At 44.3% G+C, this 21422-nt stretch overlaps 1 protein-coding gene across 8 annotated transcripts in view; it reads right to left on the reverse strand.

Annotated features, from left to right (window-relative positions):
- Nucleotides 1-1664: 1664 nt before the first annotated feature.
- The window catches only part of CASK (calcium/calmodulin dependent serine protein kinase), a 315531-nt gene continuing 295773 nt past the window's right edge, over nt 1665-21422 (reverse strand). For all 8 annotated transcript variants that reach the window (XM_006211818.4, XM_006211816.4, XM_031671296.2 and 5 more), the window contains 5 exons: nt 16819-16899; nt 16639-16719; nt 13378-13580; nt 6914-6997; nt 1665-3662 (listed from right to left, as the gene is read on the reverse strand). In XM_006211818.4, the coding sequence (XP_006211880.1) occupies nt 3486-3662; nt 6914-6997; nt 13378-13580; nt 16639-16719; nt 16819-16899 (626 nt within the window). In that variant the 3' untranslated portion in view covers nt 1665-3485. The remainder of the gene's footprint in view (nt 3663-6913; nt 6998-13377; nt 13581-16638; nt 16720-16818; nt 16900-21422) is intronic.

Consider the following 21422-nt stretch of genomic DNA (forward strand, 5'->3'; position numbering starts at 1 on the left):
AATGTTCTTGCTAGCTTAGCGCCCTGTTCTCTTTGCCCCAAGTTAAGAGACTGACTGAAATGAAGAAAAGGACATCACAACAGTGGGAGACAAGACTTTGCTGTGGGCTGCCTGTCCTTAAAGGGACAGTATCCACGCCAGGCGCGTCCACTGTCCAATTTCTTCAAGGGTGGCTCAACTGAGTACACTTTTTCAAGGAATGAACTCAAAGCCTTAATGAACAGATTAACTACAAGTGACTTAAAAACAAATCCCCAAACCTCCTCTGCAGTAATGAGAGCAAAGGCTTTAAAAAAACATCATCGTCGCATGGAGCCCAGGTCTGGCGGGCTGGCATCAGCAGTGGGAGATGGAACGGCCCCGGGAAGGGCAGGACGCGCCGATCCCTCCGACCCCTCACACGGTGAGGGCCTCGAAGTATCTAGACACCCCACCAGCCGTGGGACAGGCGCCGAAGATGCCTCCCGAATGCAAATTGCAGGAAGTAGGTCACCCATTTCTTTTCCTGTCTGAGTGAATATTTTAAACCATCTCACCTGCCAGGAGAGACATTTGATTGCATTTGAGAAGGCTACCATATTATCCTGACACTGGGAAACTTGAGATGAATTGAGTGACGTTTTCTTTTTTAGCGTTCCAATTGAATATGGTGCGTGTGCAAAGGAAGTACTGCTTTATGATTAGAAAATCAGGACTTTTTTTTAACAACTAACTCGACATCTTAAAAAACACCCCCTTTTTTTGCTGTGGAGAGGGGGTTTGGGGTGTGGGAGAGAGCCCTCAGAACATGGCTCAATTGACCAGTGAAAGATTGAATATAATCATTTGCTCTGTTCTTTTAAAGAAAAAAATGATTTGGTTGATGGAATGGAAGCACTAAAGCAGCTTTTTAGTTGTTTTCTCTGATTGCTCAGTGGACAGCTGTAATGGAGTGGCAGCAGCAATGAGTTGAAATTACTCTGGATTCAGAAATATTTTCTGCCAGGTCACAAAGACAGTGCTTGAGAGAAGACGTGTATTAGTGGAATGGAACAGATGACCTCTGAGAAGTCACACGGAATGAGTTCTGGGTGCACGAGTTTTGCCATCTGCACAATGGCGAGAGTAGGGCCTGCCTGTGCGCTTCTCCCAGGACGCATCAGTGGCGGCGAAGGGAGGACCAGCGCTACAACGCTTCTCAGTTCTGGGGCTACAGACATTTCGGTTGGCATTGCTCTGCTCTCCTCTGCCTGGCCCACCTTTATCAGCTTGGTGGGTGCCTAAAGACAGAGGCACTGTCAGCATCTCTGGAGATAACTGGTCTCAGAGGGCAAGAGGGACTGGGGGGGTTTCTACCAGAGGGAGGGAGCGAGCCTCTGTTCCCCAGGTGTTGTGTTCTTCTTTGTGCTTCATTGGAAAAGAGGTAGAGTGGACACTTTCACACTGAGAAGAGCCCGGATTGTGGCCAGTAGCATCACGGAATGAATGTCTGGCCTTGGCATCAGTTAAATTTAAATCAATCCTAACTCAGCCCTAAACAGCTCTAGGGGTTTCTCTCTCCATCCAGAGTGTCTCTGGTTTGGTGGTTTGGTCACCCTGCTATGGGGCCCCAACAGAAAGCAGCTCACTCAACACTTTGTAAGCTGTATACTCATCTGGTCACCGACCAAGGACGACATCAGAGGAAAAATCAACATCATTTAATAAGAGTAGGTGGGAGGGGAGGGTGACACCCTAAAAGGAGTATACAAATGCCTTCTCTTTGTGGTCCTTCAAGAGGAGCTCTTCTGCTCAGAACACATCCTGCATATCCTGCCAAGGCACACATCAATGAGGCCATCTAACCGACAAGAAGCAAACACGATGGTATTTTTTTCAAAGATCACAGGATAACAGAACCACTTCACACCCTGACAATCTAATGAAAAACCTTTCACCGATCTCTGGCAAACAAGTCAGAAAACCCCCAGCCTGAGTCTCCTGTATTGGGAGAATGTGACCTCGTGGAAGGGTGATGAGATGGTTAATGTCTCTAAAGCAACAAGGACAGAAAATTCTCCTGTGCCAAGGGATACAGCAAGAGGAAGGAGAAACCACAGGTGGCCTCCAGCACATTGGTGGCCCTCGGGTGCACTGCACTCTGGGAGCCAGACGAGGTCCCAGCTGTGCTCTGGCAGAGTATTTTGTTGTCCTGTCAACTGATAGTCACTCCTGGGCCTTCGATGGTTCAATGAGCATCTAAATGGATTATAAAATCTCAAAGATTATCAGCTTGTAAACCTGAACAAATCTATAATGAAATGAAGGACCCAAAGGCATTTAATTATTGAACACATAAAAGGAAGTATATTTAAAAAAAAATTGGTCAAACTGTCCTGTTAGTTTATCATTTTAAAGGAATTTACAGGGCTGTTATAGATTATTCTTTTGGAATAATTCAGTTTATAGCAAATGCCTAAACTGGTTTCTTCATTGCACAGTATATTCTCTTAAAATGGGTGCTTTAAAACAATTACATACATATTAAAAATCCTCATTTCTTTGCTTAATTAAAACGTTAATACTCTCCGACAACACAGATCTGAAATGGTGAAACCAGCGATTCCCCCTCCCACCTTACAACAAAGTAAATTGAGACAAAATTACAAACACATTTCACTACGTGATTATTATTAATAAAAATCAGTTTGTTTTTGTTTTATAAAGTTGCCCGAAATGCAAGGGATGTGCATAGGTTTACAACTTAGTCATAATAGCATTTTATTCTTATTCCCCTGGGTGTGCCCCGTGAACGGAATGTACTTTGCTGTAGATTACAGATTGTTTTGTCCAACACAGACACACCGACAGCATAAACGCTCGCGACTGTCCACATGCATTAAGAGTCAAGACCCAACTTCAAATCTCTAAAAGGTTTACAGGGTGCTTCAAAGAGACAGTATCACATTATCTGGATGTTACATAAAGGACTTAAAAAAAATACTATTCTAAAAAAAAAAAAGGAAAAAGAAAAGGCCTTTAAAAATTTATGAGTTTTGTAATCACTAGACTGATTTCAAATAAATAAAGGAAAGAAAGATATTCCAATCCATAAAATCAGACTCTAAAAAGAATGTAGTGTTCCACCCCCAGTCAAGGTAACAGAATCATTGTTTATTATTATTAAAATAGATTATAGAAAGCAGCATCTATTTTGTGCAGTTTTTAGGGGCCTTGGAAATAAAAAGCTATGATTTCCAAAAATATAACATTCCAAAGGATTGAATAATACATACATTTAAAGATACATTTTATTAAAGTTTAGGAGAACTGATTAAAAAAGATACTGTCTCTTTAAATTAGTGTGTAATTGTTTTTCTCCTCCTATCTATTCGGACATGACAATAATTATAAATGTAGGTCACACTACAACTAGGTAGTCTCTAGGGACCACGACCTGCTGACACAGGGCCGAGAACAAAGAGGCTTTTCCATGTACGAGGTGGTGCCAGATATCTGGGGGGGGCCTAATAGACCCAGGAGACGGGGACCCACTGCGGGGCTGTGCACACGAGCTCCACGGCTTCCTCCAGATGTCTGATTGTCTCATCGATTTCATTGTTGATAATTGTGAGATCGAAGTAGTGTGCGTATGTTCTCTGTAAGATGTCAGACTCCTTCTGTAGACGCTGAAGAGATTCATCCTAAATGGCGGTGGGATGGAGGCGGGGGTGGGGTGGGAGGAGGGAGAAGCAGAGAGGAGAGAGAAGTCAGCCGAGTCTTTCTCTGCCTCCATTTCTCTTCGTCCCCATGTCAGAAACAGTCAGGGCCAGACCGCGATGTGCCGTATCCCGGCCTGAGGCCAAGTCTGCTTCGTGACAGAGGAGACGACGTCCCACGGCAGGGTCACAGAACTACCGCTTGCAACCGCCACTGCTCACCATGCGACAGGGGGCTCCACGCCAAACTGGACGGACCCGAGGAAACAGACACCCTGCAGCCAGTGCACGGCCTCGCCCCTGCCTAGCGGTCCGGTTCCAGGGTCAGTTGGGGGCTGATTGTTGGGGCTGTAGCCCGAGTCAAGCGGCTCTGCCCTCGTTCCTCTGCCCCAGGCTGCTCATCTGTCTGGAGCCTGGCGGGCTGGGGGGCTTCGGGGGCGAGGTCAGAGCTGCCCCCCTGCCCCTGGCCCTCGTCTCTCGCTTGCAACGGGCCCCGGGGCCGAGCTGCGTTTGCACCCGGAAGCTCCTGCCTCTGGACAACAAATTAAGTTGTATTTTTCTCTCTTCTACTTAGAGGTTCACTGTGTTCCTGGAATTCAATTACATATAATGGCCCTCACGCAATAGCGGTGGATGCCAGAGGCAAAAGCTTTTTGGCTGTTACAAATAATGGATGAAATAAGGCCATTTCCCATATACAACGGCAATTGGCTTCTGATGAATCCCCTCAAATTGGTCTGCGTTGGAAATGGCCAAATATCACTGTTCGTAAGTACTCACATCTCTTATGGAAAAAACTCGGCAAAGCAGTTACTGAACTCTCTGCTGCAGTCAAGACGCTCCCTCAGCTCCCACAGTGGCCACAGGGAGCCTCAGGAGCTCTAAAGGGTCACCAGAAAGTCTGCCTTTGTGTCTCTGCGGGTCAGATCCTAGGCTGAACTTTTAATGGACAAATTCAAATTTGAAACCAGGAAACTTTGTAAGTCAAATGAACCAACCTCCGCCTTCCTCAACACCAGGTAGGTGAGCTGTTGGGTTGAGTCTTAAATATCTGTACAGACACAATCAAATAGCCATTCGATTAGTATCTCTCTCCCCAACTAGAGCTCAAGCCTGCCCTGCTGTGCCCAGCACTTGGCGTTGTGCCTTGTACACAGTAAGTGCTTAATAAATGATACTGAAAGAACAAGCACTTGGCTGACCGAGACTGGCCACTACAGGATTTGGTGAGCGTTAACGCTATCATCTAGAGACGGAGAAAGCCTACTAGGAAATGGGGGCCCCTGATGACAGAGCGCCAGAAAAACTGAAAGAGGCGCGCACTGCCAGCCCAGGACCCCGCTCCTTCTCTGAGGCCCGCCTGTCATTCATAAGAGATGCTTCCTGACGAGCCTTGGCCTGTGGGTGCCACCGTCTCGCAAGGGGATTTGAGATGAAATAAGGACACTCGAGTCCATCACGACACCACAGTGGGGATGGACACACGCCAGAAAAGTTGAGAACTCAATCTTTTCTATCAGGACACTCTGAAATGAGACTGTCCTACCTCTTTCGTCCTCTTCTACCGGAATTTCAAAGCAGGACATGGCATGCTTTGGATGTTAGGTGCTGACTACTTCAGTGTGGATAAGACCTCAGTTAATCTCACCTTCTAAGGCCATATCGACACACTTTCTGCTTGCACTTAAAAAGCATAATATTTTCACTGTGGCTTTACTTTACAATAAACACAAAGCAAAAGCCGCATTTTAGGAAACATGGATTCACCCAAAGATAGGAGTGCTTCCTACCAGTACGAGAAGGAACAGTTACTACCACATCACTCTGGGCTGGGGGATTCTATTGGAATACACAGTCCTGGGCTTTGAACCACTAGCAGAGCTTATAATTTGCTCACAAAGCTGGGCTGATGAAAACGTTCAAGAAAACTTATGGCTGAAAGCATAAGATTTTTAATGTGGTTCTCTTCCCCAAATAATAAAGCTCCCTCTTAAGGATCTCCTAAGATGAAGCTGTCATTTGCTAGTCTCTTCCTCTACAACAGCTAGTCTGCAGGCCTGACTTATGCATGAGCAGAGTTTTTAACTCAGTGAAAACAAAATGCCTTTATTCTAACAGCAAAAGCAAGGATTTGTGGGAACAAAATGTCTACATTCTAAATCTATGAGAGGAAACAAGGCTGTGTTTCATCACCTAGCTGGTACTTACAGGCAATTTTCTGCACCATTTTGGCAGCTATGGAAAATTAGTAAGAGGGCAGGAAAACAGGCAAAAACAAAAACAAAGCAAAGATGATAATTCAAGAAAAATACATGGTAACCAAAGGTAAGAGCTAACCACAATGTGGCGTTTCAAACATGTTTGTGTATTCAATAAGATGGAAAAGCAGAATTTACCAAGGAATACATCTTTTGCAAATGAAATGACAAAAAATGATGACCGGAAATATGAGTGACGTATGAGTCTAAATATTTAATCTTCCTTAAAGGGACACAAAGCAAACATTTCCAAGCCTCGATTTTACTGTCATCAACTTGGGTGAGTCTGGGCCAAGAGCTTCCTGGGGGTTTCTGGGCCCCGTAGGGGTGACGCTCTTCAGGATAACTGTGTGTAGCGCTTCGGCTGCAGGATTACCCCGCAGCAGATAAGCAGCAAAATACTTACCAGGCAAGCTGTAATGACCTTCTTATCTGCCCAGCAACAGAAGGCTGTCGAAACCAGCCTGGCGCTAGAGGGTGCTGCCGACTGAGGGGACAGAGCTCACATCTAGGTTTGGTGTAGTCTCCAGGGGTCTGGGCAGAAATTCTGCATGGGTTCCACTCCACAGATTGCCCAGGGGCACCTGGGCAGCCCCACCGAGGTTGTAGATTGCTTACAGTTCTCCTCGGGCAAAGCCATGGTTGGCCCAGAGCTGGCCTGGGGCCCACTGCTCTCAGCACAGCCCCGTGGGGCGGGGGCCTCCTGGACAGAGCAGACTTAACGGATAAGGCTGCAGGTTGACTTCTGGAGACTAAAGCCTGAACTTGCCTCGACTCTGATCACAGAAGAACCACACTTCTCCACGTTGTTTAATTCCTAAACCTCAAGCTCGGGAAATCTTAATGGCTGGCATCAAGAACAAAGCGGAGCTTTGTTTAGCTGGCTTAATGAGATGGGGCTTTGGTCCTAAATGCACAATGCAGATGCATCCTTACTCTGGGGTGTGCTGATTAGGGGAAAGACGGATTCATTCTTACCTCATTCAAACCTGGAGTGATAGTTGGTGCGGCAATAAAAACAACAAAAGGAGCAAACTCTGCAGTTCTCAGGACCTTCAGTGCCTGTGCAAACAAAGAAATTGAGACTTAAAAGAAGAAATAACTAACGCACAACGTTCAAGTGGGTCCATAGAAAATGACACACCTGGAAAAGCCCTCAATTCAAATTTCTAGCAAGGTATTATTAAATTGACCAACTTTGTAAACAACTTATCAGCCAAAGGATGGACAAGAGCCATCAACAAATAAAAGTTGACAAACTGGACATTCTTATGAATCTCACAAATCCATCCAACTTATTTTTCTTTAGGAAAGTGAACACTGATTATGCTGGTTAATGTTCATTTAAACCTGACTGTGAACTGTAACCTGAATTTTAACCTCTAGGTAATGCATTGTGGTGCGGGCTCAGACCGGCAGGCTGGCTTCAGCACCCATCGGGAGCCCACGACACCGCACTTCACATTTCAGATTGCTAACGTGCAGAGCAGACCCTGGCCACAGTGACCACGAGGCCAGTGTTCACGCTGACACAGGCCTTCTGAGGTACCCTGATGGAAGCCCGCCCCTTCTGGGACCCACAGGGAAGGGAGACCTGTCCGGGATGGAGCCTGGAGCCGCTGGAGAAGCCATGAGGCTGTGGGGAACTTGCAGGCCCAAGAGAAGATGCTGCAATAAAGGGAGAGGGACCTCTGAGGTTCCCTGCCAAGGCACCAGAAACCTCTAACCGTGCGAGCTCCTAGTCTGTATAGACAGAAGGCAAAGCAGACACCCACCACTGCGGGAGATGATTCTGTAAGGGTTACTGCTTTTGCTCCTCCCCTGTGAGGACAGGACACTCCCAGGGGTTACAGCCACCCCCCAGCCCTGCCACAAAAGCCAGCGTATCCAGGCACACAGTTCACAAGGGACTGATGTGTAATTAGTCTGCATCAGGGGTGACTATCTTACTCTCCTTTAGACAAGAATTTAACAAGTCTATTCTGCTATCCACATCGTTTGCTTTCTAAGTGGCCTTTCAGTGGTTTGCTTCGCCCTGTTCCTCCTCCCTCCTCCTGTGCCTGGTTTGCAGTAGCAGCATGTGGACTGGTTGCTTTGCCTGCAATCATACTGAACCGTGTCACTAGAATGAGCTTTCGGAAATGCAAGTCCCATAGTGCCGCTCCTCCACTCCGACCCCTTCCCTCTTGGCCTTGGGATAAAATGTACCCTTTTTAGCATGAATGTCAGTTCCCTCCCTCATGAGCTGGTCCATGTTTACCCCGTCAGCCTCTCTCTGCCGCTTCCCCTCCACAGACTGGCCTTGCTGAACCACTTTTAGTTCCAGGAAGGGCCCGCCTGTTCCTGCTCCTCGCTGCCTGGATGCTCTGTCCCTGTCCTCACTCTCCCTTTTGCTTGGCTGCATGTTCTGTCTCCTGAAAGGCCTCTGGGAGCTCTGAGCCGAGGTCAGGTGTCCCTCTCGTGTGCTCCGACATCATTTGGGCATCTGTGGTGCCCATCACCCTGGAAACGTAAGTGCCCGGATACTGGTGGGTAAGCATCTTGAGGGCAGGGGCTGCGTCTTGTTCAGCGCTCACCCCCATCCCCCAAATGGCACCTGGCAGAAGTTGTCCTATGATCAAACAAAAATGTAAAAGCGGTACAGGTACCTACAATTTTCACAAAATGTTTTGAGGCAGGTTTGACTAGAAGGCACTGTGCTTTTGTGGCTGAAGGGAATCTCTTGGCCTCTATGAATATAAGGGCATGAATTAGTAAAGGTTTTGACTTTTCCGTTTAGTGCAAGGTTCACCTTCACGAGGCTTATGCTTCCGAATTTCAGCCGCAGTGTCTCGTCGGTAAGGGAGCTGGGCCTCCTGTTTTCCCCACCCACCCAAGTGCTTTACCTGTGACAGTCACAGCCTTGGATCCCCCTTGGGAGAAAGCTTGTCAAACTCGCATATGTTTATTTCTGAACGAGGTCATTGGCATCTCTGCAAATCCTTTTGTGACTGAAGACTAGCAAGAAACAAACAACGTGAAATAGTCCACGTTGAGCTCAATTGAGCTTAATAGGAATCTTCACTTAGAGATGTCCTTTTTCCCTATCCTTCCTGTGCTATGAATCAGGTGACTCTAGGGTCAGTTGAGACAAGTTTTCGTCATCACCTGACACCCACCCAGAGCCACCTTCTGGGTGACTTAGATGGGGAAAGAATCCTAAGGCACAGTCCCTACCTTTGCTTCCATCCCTGAAGCTCCTCCGAGTGCCAGGTGGCAGGCCACGCAGCCTAGATGCTGAGTGGGACCCAGGGATTAAGTCGAGAATGCCACCCCAGGTGTAGAATGTCCTTTTCTCCACTCAGTGACCCCAGCCTGAGAGCCTCCCAATTTTCTGAACATTTTAAGTTCTAGACTGCTGGTATATTACACTAGAAAACCCATCACGTGGAAGCCATCAGCTCGCTGCAGACTCCCCTTCTCTGCACTGCCTTCACGCCCTTAGTCTCCATCCCCAGAGACAGGAACTGTCAATGACGACTATACTTATCATGCTGCCAAATGCCTCCTATGTCTACAAATCAGGTTATGAATATAGCAATTCCAAGGAAAGAACAGGCATACTTCTATTAGATGAAAATTATGTGATCCATGACATTCTCCTTTTCGGCCTGGTTGCCAGGAAGTTCAGAGCTACATTTCACGTTTATCACATTAACTTCAGTAGCCTCTATGGTTCGTATATTTGTTTCCTCCTTCTTTTCATGGCTTTAACTTTCTAGCCTGTATTACTGTCTTTGCAAAAGTTTTAAGGTGCGTCGAATACTGCCTGAGATTTTCTTGCCTAGTTGCCCTTAAATCTTCAGCAGAGTCACCACACATGTCCCCAGCTGTTCTCTGCTCTACTGATGGGTCTGAGGGGGGTGCCATTTTGTGTGTGGCCTCAGCTGGCCTAATGTTCAGGAACAGAAATGGAATTGCTTCACAAGATACCCCTCCCTCAGGCCATTAATAGGTGGCTTTAAGATGTGCTCTAAACCCTTTTCCTTTTTAGCTTTTAAGATGAGACACAAATTTGTTAATATTTATAGGCAAATATCTCTTTCTGAATCTCAGAGAGGGGAGAAAGACTCTAGAAAGATCACTGAAAATACGTTGGATTCAAACAGCCAAAGAAGCATTAATTGAACATTTAAAGCTAATTCTTTAGTTCTCCTTAGTGGAGAGACATTGATTTAATGGCTCATCTATGGCCAATAATTAATCTCAGGTTACTACCCTCAAGGAATAAAAACTCACTGGACCAAGTATCTAAGTAGATTTCCTTAAAACTTAACCTGGTTTGCAAAATTAAAAAGTACTTAAGGGCAAGCATCTGAGTCATTCTGTACAAAAATCTAAGGGTTTAAGGAAGAGCACAGTGTCCCCAGAAACACTCTTAAGAGAGCCAGCTGATTTAATAAAACAGCCCTTAGTCAGAACCTGGCTCTTGTTTCCAAGCCCAGATTCCTAACAACACTGTACCTACCCTCGATGACAACCTTTCCCTCCGGGACCAAAAGCAAACCCACAAAAGTTCTGCTACTGTCAACTCTTCAATGCAGCAAATGGACAAATCAGAATAAAACTAAAATCTGAAAGTGTTTTCATTACACACTGGACCTATTTCAGTTTTGTTATTGTCCAAGCCATGGCTTTGTTTCCGTGAGAAATTAGCTCTATAGCTTTCATCAGGTTTGCCTGCCTTACAGATTTTTCTAACTGCTAACACAAAGATTTAAATTGTACTGCCACACACAAGGTGGACCAGTTTAGGGACTCTTGGGGTTAACTCTTCTAGGATGGCACAGTGAAAGGAGGCTGGGATTTACTAAAAAAAAAAAAAAAACCCAAATACAAACCAAGACTGTTGGTCACAATTACATTAAGCCTTGGTTTCTTCATCTCCAAAAGGAGATACTGATATCTGTCTCAGGGTTACAAGGATCAGGGGAGGAGTACGAATGCTTGGGAAAATACAGAGCACTGTAGAAACAAACACAATCTATTTCTTACTATTTTAAAAGAAGCCAGGTTACTCATTTTCTCCTAGTTCAGTGTCTCTACATGGTCCTTGGGGTTTAAAGTTGGACAGTATCTTATTTAGTATTGTCAGACATGTGTTGAATTTGGCCCAAATTGTCTAAAATCAGTTACGATGGCACAACCTAAATGAGCCGACCACCGGCGGCATGCAGGCTCTCTGGTTCCCCCAGAGTGAAGTCGTGTCAGCAGTGGCACAAGTGAGAGGGTTTTAAAAATGCCACATGGCACTCCTCCCGTTATGGAGAGCTTCCAATGAACACTGAGGAAGGAATTTCATCCTCACCAGCTTGCCATCTTATTTGTGTTCTTAGCTCCTGGCACAAAACTAAAACTACCTAAGACAAGCTGGTTGAGGCAAGCCGTCTCAAACTGTCCGTGAGACACAGCGGCGTGGGCAGTCACCCAGGCCGGCGGGAAAGGGCACGGAGAAGAGAGCGCCCGGAGCCGTGAGCCTCTGCCTGACAGCAGGTGGTCATGGCCACGGGCGTCCTGAAGGCAGGGTGTGGGCCTCGCCTCCCCCAGGGGGAGAGTGGGCTGAAGGCAGAGAGAGGCCTGGAGGCAAAGCCCAGGCAGTGTGGACCCTGGGCGGGAGAGCCTGGGACCAGAGTGGTCAACCAGACCAATGAGAGGAGCGGGACTTGGGTGATTCCTGGCCTGAGGGCCACAGGCCCTAAGAGGCTCAGGCAGCGTCCCGGGAGCACAGTTCCGAGAGGAGGGGACACGGGAGGGAAGAATGCAGTGAGCTCATCCAGCGGACGGGGCAGGGAAGATGCCCAGCCCGGGCCGAGGGCCACCCGTGAAAGTCACTGCTGTGGGCATCCTGCAAAGGCCGAGAGAAGTGCCTCCCGTTCAGCAGTGCAGAGCAGCGCATGACCGGGCGAGGGCGAGGGGAGAGCTGGATGACGGGAGTGGATGGAGCAGCGGTGGCAGCAATGGTGGCGGTGGCAGCAGCAGGTGAGGCAGAAAGCCCTGGAAAGTGGACGGAGGTAATGCAGAGGGGGTCTGAGGAGGCCTGCAGCCAGCATACTGCTAGAGACATTACTACCAGCAGAAAACGACGTTCAGGTGAAGACCAGTGTGGAACCCAAGGAGAGGACGGCGAAGACCAGGACCAGGATTGAGACTTTGCCTCTAGCCACCCCTGGCCAGAAGGTTTTTCCAATCCCTAGTAAGGAGGGATTAGTAGTTAAACAAAAATCAGTCTGCGTTACACGTCACATATTTAGTTCTATAAAGGTCCAAGTTAACTGTTAAGTAAACTGTATCATGTTCACCTTCTGTTGCTTTCCTCCCCAGCCCCTTAACCAGATTCCAAGTTCAAGAATCCCATCAGGTGCTGTGACACAGAAACGGATGAACCCACTGGCCACGATGCTAGGATCTTGGAGCCGAGTAACTAAGCCGTCAGGCCGCAGGTCACAGAGACCCTGGCCATGCTGGTTCCAGCCTCCCTTTGGGGATGGCTAGTGGACCCCAAGTCTCATACAGTGGTCCTTGAACAGGGACCGTCCCCGTCTGGGATAGCCAGGTAAGCCTTGTGACAAAACGAGCCTGCTTGAGGGGAGCTGGTCTACTGTTGCACCAGGTTGTATTCTGCTTCCATTTATGAGTGATGAGGGATTTTTGGTGCAGGTCGGTCTGGGAGTCACACGGGCACCCACAAGCCTCCTATAACCTGCCCTGATGTCTACAACACCCAAATCCTTCCTACTGGGCTGAGTGCCACTTCTGCTGAGTTTTTCCTCAGACGTGAGAAACAGCTTGTCAGCGTTGCTGGTGTAAGGCCTTTGGCTTTCTCCTTTTCAGGTGTAGTGACCCCTGTTGCTTCCAGCATGGGGGGCATCTGCAAATCATCTGCTGTCTCTGCGTCTAGCTCTGAGTCCTCTCCAAGTGCTCCGTGCCCTCCCTCGTTTTAGCTCAGGGTCAGGCATCGTCCTTCAGGAGAGAGCTGGCAGAGGCTGAGACCCTGCTCCGTCTGACAGCCCCTGGGCTCCCTCGTGTTTGCATTCATAAAGCTACTGCTGTGTTTCAGACCCAGGCCCCAGGATCAGCGTTTCTCGCTGGCGATTAACATAGGATGCTGGCAGAGGCTCTGATGGTCCAGTGTGAGCTGTACCAAGACAGGAAAGGTGGCTGTCGTGTTAACAAAGTGCCAGATACATCCTGAGGTCAGACCAGTGTAGGATTTCTGGCAGGCACAGACCTAATCAGGCACTTTATGGAGCTTCTAAGTATAATGACACTTTCCTGTAGCTTACTATGAGATTACTATGTGACCTGTGATGTTCTGATGGCATTTCTGATTTCAGAACCTGAGCTGAGCATGCAGCAGGCTGACAGGGACTGGTGGGGGGGGTGGGGGGCGGGGCGGGCAGTACCTGAGGCTCCACGTCCAGTATCGCGATCAGCCCCTGCTCATGGATCTTCCGGATGGTCTCCAGTTTTGTCCCGTACATCGCATCCTCGTGGCTGCCATACTCCAGGTACTCGTTATTAGAGATGTCTTGCATCATTTGGTCATGAGATACAAAGTAATAGTTCTTTCCATTTTCTTCATCTTTCTTTGGAGGTCTGGTTGTATCTACAAAGTTACATATCCAGAGAGGTTTAAAGGGCTGAGCTTAGGAGCTGATGCTCCCAATGGACTTACTGAAACTCAGTCTCTTCCTAAAACCTGTGACTTCTGTAGTATGTCTCATGCCTTGCTCCAAGTACCTTTGTAGAAGTAAATTCTAGAAGTTGTATTTATGTCATATTGGACCACAGTAGCTGGCTAGTTGTTTGGTTTGGTGAATCTTTCAGTGTTTAGATGGGATCTATTTCATCCCTTCATGGATCACCACAGGGGAAAGACACTAAATGACCCAAGATTAATGGAACTCGCTGTATGCCTTAATGCAGTTAGGTCTTAAACAGAAGGAAAAAGGAATTAAAAAAAATGAATACCACATATAGTTATTTAAATTTTTCAGTTCTTCCTTCTCACTAGCCACATTTCAAGGGTCCGATAGCCACATGTGACTACTGGACTGGACACTGCAGCTACTGAATGCTGTCATGGTCAGAGAACGTTCTATTGGACAGTGCTGGTCTACAGCAGCGTGCAAAAGAATGTTAGAATACAGCAAATGGCATGCCATATTGAAAACACAGTGACTGAAGCCATATGTGGCCATACTAGCTAGGAAAGACCTAGACCAGGAATTGGCAAACTATGGCCTGTGGGCCAGATTGGCCCACTGTCTGTTTTTGTAAATAAAGTTTTACTGGGACACAGCCACGCTCATGTGTTTACATACTGTCTATGGCTGCTTTCATGCCACAGTGGCAGTGGATTAGTTGTGACAGAGACCATATGGCCTTCAAAGCTTCAAATAGTTATTACCTGGTCCTTCATAGAAGAGGTTTGTGGACCCCTGACCTGAGTGAGTGTATACTAAAATATCTGCCAATAAGGTCTAGTTCTGTGGGATACCAAGAGGATCAGTATTCTGCAAAACACAGTCTAGGAAATGTTTTTCTAGACAAGCCAGGAACATGAGTTTTAATTTTCTTTCTCCCTTTGCTTCTTTTCTTCCTTCAGCAAGAAGAAATTTATACCACTCTTGGTTGTACATGGGTCCAAACCCATGTGGAGTCCCCCCTCTCCTGCCCCAGCCAGGCTGTCAGAACTGCCACATGCTTATGGACGTCAAAATGTGGATGTTTAAAAGAAAAGAAGAACCCTTTCTCCAGACACAAAAAACGCTGAAGCAGCAGCATACTATGTTTTTTTTTACCCTGTTTTTTGTTTGTTTGGGTGAGGGAGGTAATTAGCTTTAGCTTTATTTATCTATAGAGGAGGTACTGGGGATTGAACCCAGGACCTTGTGCATGCTAAGCATATGCTGTACTTCTGTGAGCTGTTCACTCCCCTACAGTGTTTTTCTTTTGGGTGGGGAATTGGTTTTTTTTCAAAAAATTTATTTTAGAGGTGGTACCGGGGATTGAACCCAGGACCTCGTGCATGCTAAGCACACACTCTACCACTGAGCTACACCCTCCCCCAGCAGCATACTAGGTTGATGCTGTCCTACCTTCAGTCATCCTGGCAGGTAAACCTGTTACAGACATATCCGGGCTCAAATATGACAGCAAGGAGACAGGACTGGGGTCTGCAGCAGCATGCTTTAAAACCAAGCTAGTTAATTGGCCACTTAATAACATGCCAGTTCCATTGCTTATGTGGTCAAGAGGAAACCAGATGTTACTTAAGCTTGCTCTACCCATGATCTAGACGTAAGGAGAATTAAAAGGACATTTCTAAGTGTTTTACTAGAAAACGCCAGTGGTACCAACTGAAACGATATTTGATGAATTTCTTTTGTTGTGTCAGTCAGACAGGGTTCTGGGATGAGGGTGTTCTTATGAAGCCTCACAGCTCTCTGGGGCGTAGAGAAAACAGTAAGTGGTGTTGACCTGGCATCGGAGGGCCCTACAGGACGGACGGAGTCACTCTTCACATTTTCTCCTGTTGCTCTTAAAAATCATTCTCCTTCAGCTCTTCCCACTCTGAACAAAGCTCTAACTGCTAGAAAGCTTTTGGGATTCAAATTTTAAACTTTGGAATAATAATGATGATAATTAATAATAATAATAATAAAATAAATGATACTGGCAAGATGGCTACTATTGATCCAGTATCTGCTAAGTGCTTCACATGATCTCAAATCCTTTTTACTTTCCTGGGACTACTTCATTTTATACTTGAGGAAACAAAGAGGGCAAGAGATTAAGGATAAGATACAGAAAATAAGGATAATAAAATGTTACAGATTTAAAATTCTTTATAATAAACAATGAAAAGCACACTGACTGGGTTCTAAAAGCCATCAATTTAGGTACTAAGGAAAATATTGCTGTATCACAGAAGACTAGATTATCATTCAAATCTATTTTTTTTAAGAATAATTTATCAGGGTCATGCTTATATTAGGTTACAAACAGACTGTATGAGCCCAGTTTTGTTAAACAACAACACACTAAGAAGCCTGTAAGGATAGACAACAAAATATTGCTAGCACTATTATTGGGATTATTGTTAACTCATTTTCTTCTTTTTCTTTTTTGGATTTTCCAAACTTCCTATAATGAACAGTTATTACTTATGTAATCAGAAAAAATACGTATATTACACGATTAAAAAAGTACTAGGAATGAATGGACCTGGAGATGGTTATTCCAAATGAAGTGAGCCAGAAAGAGAAAGAAAAATACCATATGATATCACTCATATGTGGAATCTAAAAAAATGACAAATGAACTTATTTACAAAACAGAAATAGACTCACAGACATAGAAAACAAACTTATGGTTACCAGCAGGGGAAGGGCCAGGAAGGGATAAATTGGGAGTTCGAGAATTGCAGATACTAACTACTATATATAAAATAAACAAGTTTATACTGTACAGCACAGGGAACTGTACTCAGTATCTTGTAGTAACCTATAATGAAAAAGAATATGAGAACGAATATTCATATGTACATGTTTGACTGAAGCATTATGCTGTACACCAGGAATTGACCAACACTGTTAACTGACTACTTCAATTAAGAAAAAAGTACTAGGCAAAATAAAGGAGAGGGAAACGTTGCTTACGTGGAATAGGGTACGCAAACCGGTCTGGGTGCTTTGTGATGAGGGTGTTTTTTATGTGTCTTCTCCCAACACCATGCGCACCTATGTCATTTTTCAAAAAGGAAATTGACAATTGTTAATAACGTTCATAAAATGTTTTGAAGATGAGAATAAGAAAGCCACTCATGCATGCAAACTTACCTAATAAGACTAGTGTTTTCCTTTTGAATGCTGGCAGTTTTACTACTTCTTCATATGTAACAAGATCTAATTGATCAAACACTAAAATGTAAAGATTTAGAAGGAAGGTAAATTTATGGAAGGAATATTTCACGTATATAAATTTTAATTTTACTGGCAAAACTAAAGTTACTGTAAAGCCACATCTTAAAAAATATGAATCCAATTTATGATATATAGCTTACATGTAACATAAGTCCTATAACCTTTCGGGAGAATTTCATTTTTAAGCCCATGAAAATGCACTTTAGAACCAGGGGCATCCAAAGATATGTTGAGCACATGCATAAAATTCCACTGGTAAAAGATACTGCATCTCTTCATGCAGTATCCAACAAATCATATGAATTCATTCAAAACCACATGCTGTTCATATTTTTGCAATTCTAGGAAATCAGCAATACTGAAAAGAAAGTCTGCAGACAGTGACCAACATGAATATAGCATGAGTGCAACTAAAGTTAACCAAGAAAGAGACCAGCTAGATTATTTCTAGGGATGGATGAGAGATGCATGGACCGCTGGTCTTTTAACTTGACGGTTCTTTCTTTCAACAGAATGTGGAAGGTAGCATGCCAGATTCTTTCAAAGTCAAGTTCCGTGACTATGATTTCACAAGCTTTGGAAATGAGCATCTCACAAGTGGTACTGTCACCCAGCTATCCACTCATTGGAAAGTCTTGGGCAAGTAAGTAGGGCAACGTGCTTCCCCTGCCCCAAACTTCGTCAGCCCGTGTGCGGTAAATCAGGACGGATGGAATGGAGAGAGGCACGAAGCAGAGTCTGAGCTTGGAAACCTCTGCAAAAGGGGAGTTCTCTAACCATTACAGACTGAGAAGGAATACTTTAAAAAAAACTTTTTGGAAGCCTGCTTCTTAACAAAACTCTTACAAAAAATTTCCTGAGACAACGACTGTTCCTGCTGAAGTTTAAAAGGGAATCCAATTCTCATGTACATGTATTTGAAAATTCTCACAAGAAGGCTAAGATCATGCGTCTGTCCTTCCTGTAATGTTTTTCCTTGTCGCACTACCCAAATCCTGCCACAGGCGCACACTGAAATTTCTTATTTTTAAAGGACTATTCAATAAGCTCTGGATTTTAAAGGATTTGAAGTAAATTCCATGAAACTGATTCCATGGTGTAATAGAGGAATCTAGGATGCTCCTGTCAACCATTAAGAGAAGCTTCTGCTCCCTGAAACAATACGGCCAAATGCTTTTGAATATCAGCTCAGTCCTTAACACTTGTGATCTTCCCGGTAGCAAAGAACCTTAAAATGCAGAATAGGATATTCTGGAATGCAATAGACCAGAAATAAACAAACAAAGTATCATTCTCGAAACTACTTAAAAAAAAAAAAGAAAAAAGAAACACAATATGTTACAATAAGGGTTAGTGCATGTTAATGGGTATTTGTGCATTTGTTTTCGTTTGATAACCTGATTCCAAGGTTGACTAAAAGACTTTAAAGCATATTCTCTAGCAACAGCTAAAAACCCAGAAATGCTTTCTGTGTTTAGAATGGCAGACTCACAAAATCAAAATGAACATGAGGTTCTCCGGGTGGCAGAGCTCGCTAGTCATGCTGCAGTGGTAATGGAGTGACGGGTTGCAAAGATAAAAGCAGGAGAGCTTACGGCACTGCTTTTTATAACTATTGCCCTCTGAGTGACATTTCCATTAAGAAAAGTAAGCTTATGAAAGGTCCATCAACAAGCTGATATGTTTTAATATATAAAAATAAGCATCTCACACAAGAGCCAGATGATGACACAGCTTTCTGAGTGATACACACATCCCTTTCCCTCTACACAGCCCCGACTCCAGTCCTACTGAGTTAAGTCATTTTTTCCAAACACATGAGTTAGAGATCAACAATCAACACGACAAACGGATGAACAGATATGTTACACACCAGTATCTTAACCATAAACGAGTAGCATGAAGAGGTTATTCTGGTCTAAGTGAAATCACCACATGGTCACAGGATTGAGAAACAATAAAAAGGGATATTTTAAATACAACACACAAAGAATGTAAGGAGAATACTCAAAGACAACGTTTAAAGGTTTTAAGCTGTTTGCTGATTAAAGAAAAAGGACTTAATGAGAGGAAACCACCAAAAACAAAGAGGCATAGTCACTCAACAGGTTACTTACATGCACAGAGGCCATTGGGAGTAAGACAGCATGAAAAATGTACAGGGGTCATTGAAATATGACTTTTAATATATTAGTAAAATAAAAGTATAATATGCACAAAAGAAACTTTACCATGCAATATTCTAAACACGAGGCAAATAAATCACATTAAGAAACAAACTCAGTTTAATAAAAATTCAACAATACCCTTATATAAAAGCCAGTGGGTTTGATATACTAGCATATGTATACACCTTGTGTCTGGGAATAGTTATAAGAAACCTTCAGGGAGTGTAGGTGTAGAAGACCTCCTTTTGGACCTTTTCTAATCACGTGTGCCTATCACTTTTACTATTAAAAAGATGTCAACAGGGCAGTGAGATTATGGGCCACTTCTGGTCGTCTTTAGAGTTCTCTGTATTAAAGAAAAAATGGTAGTAGCTTTTTAAAGTCAACAGTACTAATCCGTGGTATTAGGCATAAACACACCTATGAGTTGGTACTGTAGAAATCCTCTGTTCCTATGTGTGCATGTACATGGGGAATCTCAGGATATTTAAATACCACTGTGTTCAGGGCTCTAACATTTAAAAAAGTGAATTAATGAAGGCTTTAAAAAAAGTTTCCATTAGTAACTTGATCTTAAACTGATTTTGGAAGTCCTAGGGCTGAGGAATCTCAATGCCTCAAGAATTCAGTTCCTCCAGCAGCATGACTGCTTTCTGCAACAAATTTATGTGGCTAAAAATCTTTCATGTGTTGCAGAAAAGGTATTTGCTGTAAACATTACACACACCATAACCAAATCCATTCCCAAGGCTTCAGAAATACTGTCTGACATACTTTGCTGACATCATCCTGATTTCCTGGTAAGCTACTCAATGTTCATGACATTTAAAGTATTTAGGTAACTACTTTCCAGTAGAATATTTTCCGTAAATAAGCCTTTAACATCGATTCATTGTCTCAGTCAGAAAGGCTACAAGTATCTTTAAATACTGTACAAACCTACACTTACAAAAGGCACTGCACGCTGGTAACCCTGGGCCGAGTGCACACTCCAATGCCCACAGTGTGTTAACAGCTGTGTTTGCAGCTAATGCATCTGAATGAGGGGGCCAGGTTCAAGAATGGAGCCCTGGGGACGATGGGTCCTAGAGAATGAGTGTCCATCCAAAAGGGATGTTGACAGCTTAGAGTCACTACGGGAGAAAGTGGGCCTAATATTTCCACACCCTCCGGTCTTTCAAAGGAAGGTAGAAACCCAGATTTTATGTTAAATATCTGGTTTTCAAATGTGGTAACTAAAGTTATTTTAAACATGTGTATGGGGAAAACAAAACTTATTTATGGGTCACAATCAGCTAATAGACTGCCACTTTATAATGTGAGGTGCAGGCAACATAGTTTGAACAGAATTCTGCTTTAGGGGGAGGGTAGAGCTCAGTGGTAGAGCGCATGCTTAGCATGCACGAGGTCCTGGGTTCAACCCCCAGTACCTCCATTAAATAAATAAACCCAATTAAAAAAAATTCTGGTTTAACTAGACATGTGGAATTTCCTGGTGACAGAAATAGAAATAATTCTAGTATTTTTCATTTCCATCAGTTCTAGATATTGACAAAGTTCTCATCCTTCATTTTTACTACAAATATAAACAACTTCAAAATTTAATGATAAGGTTTGGATCTTGCCATCAGTACGCGCTGAATTCTCAAAGATTTGAAGCAGAAAACAAAACATATGGCCCTTGTTTTAACTTATCGAGGACTAAGGGAAGAACCCCCACTGTATTTCACAATCAACTTTTGAATAAGCCAGAAAACATCCTCCCGAAATATAGTTTGATTTGTGGCCTATAAGCCCATTTGACTAGTTCTTGGTATTAAAGACTATGATATTTTAACGTTCTCAAAGCATCCGCCTTCCCAACAGAGGTCAACAGTACGTGTTCCTTTTAGAGCAATTCTTTATATAGGCAACACCACATATTGGGATAAACTTTCATCATAGCTAAAAGCAGAACAGCTGATAAAATACTTAAGCTTCCTGATGGTTTCATTTCAAAAGTCAAGGTAATTAGTAAGCAAATGGTCCTTCTGAACTTTATAATGAACAAAATGTAAGAGTGGTCTGGTGAAGGGGAAGAGGGCTGCGGAGACAGTGACAGAAGGGACACGCCAGGCACCATACTCTAGAGAGTGCAGGAAAAAAGCGGGGCATCTTCTCCCACCAGGAAAACTAATAGGAGAGCTCCTGAGCCATGATTTTGTGGGGGCGGGAACCCTAACGATGACATCTGACGAGATAATCGCAAATAAGCCTAAATAGAAGTTCTGTAAAGAAAGTTGAATGGCTCTGCAAGGACCTTGTAAACAGCTCAGACTTTCCATCAAAGGAGGGTCTCGGGCAGGGACACAC

This window comes from Vicugna pacos, chromosome X (assembly GCF_048564905.1).
Source record: "Vicugna pacos chromosome X, VicPac4, whole genome shotgun sequence".
NCBI classification, from domain to species: domain Eukaryota; kingdom Metazoa; phylum Chordata; class Mammalia; order Artiodactyla; family Camelidae; genus Vicugna; species Vicugna pacos.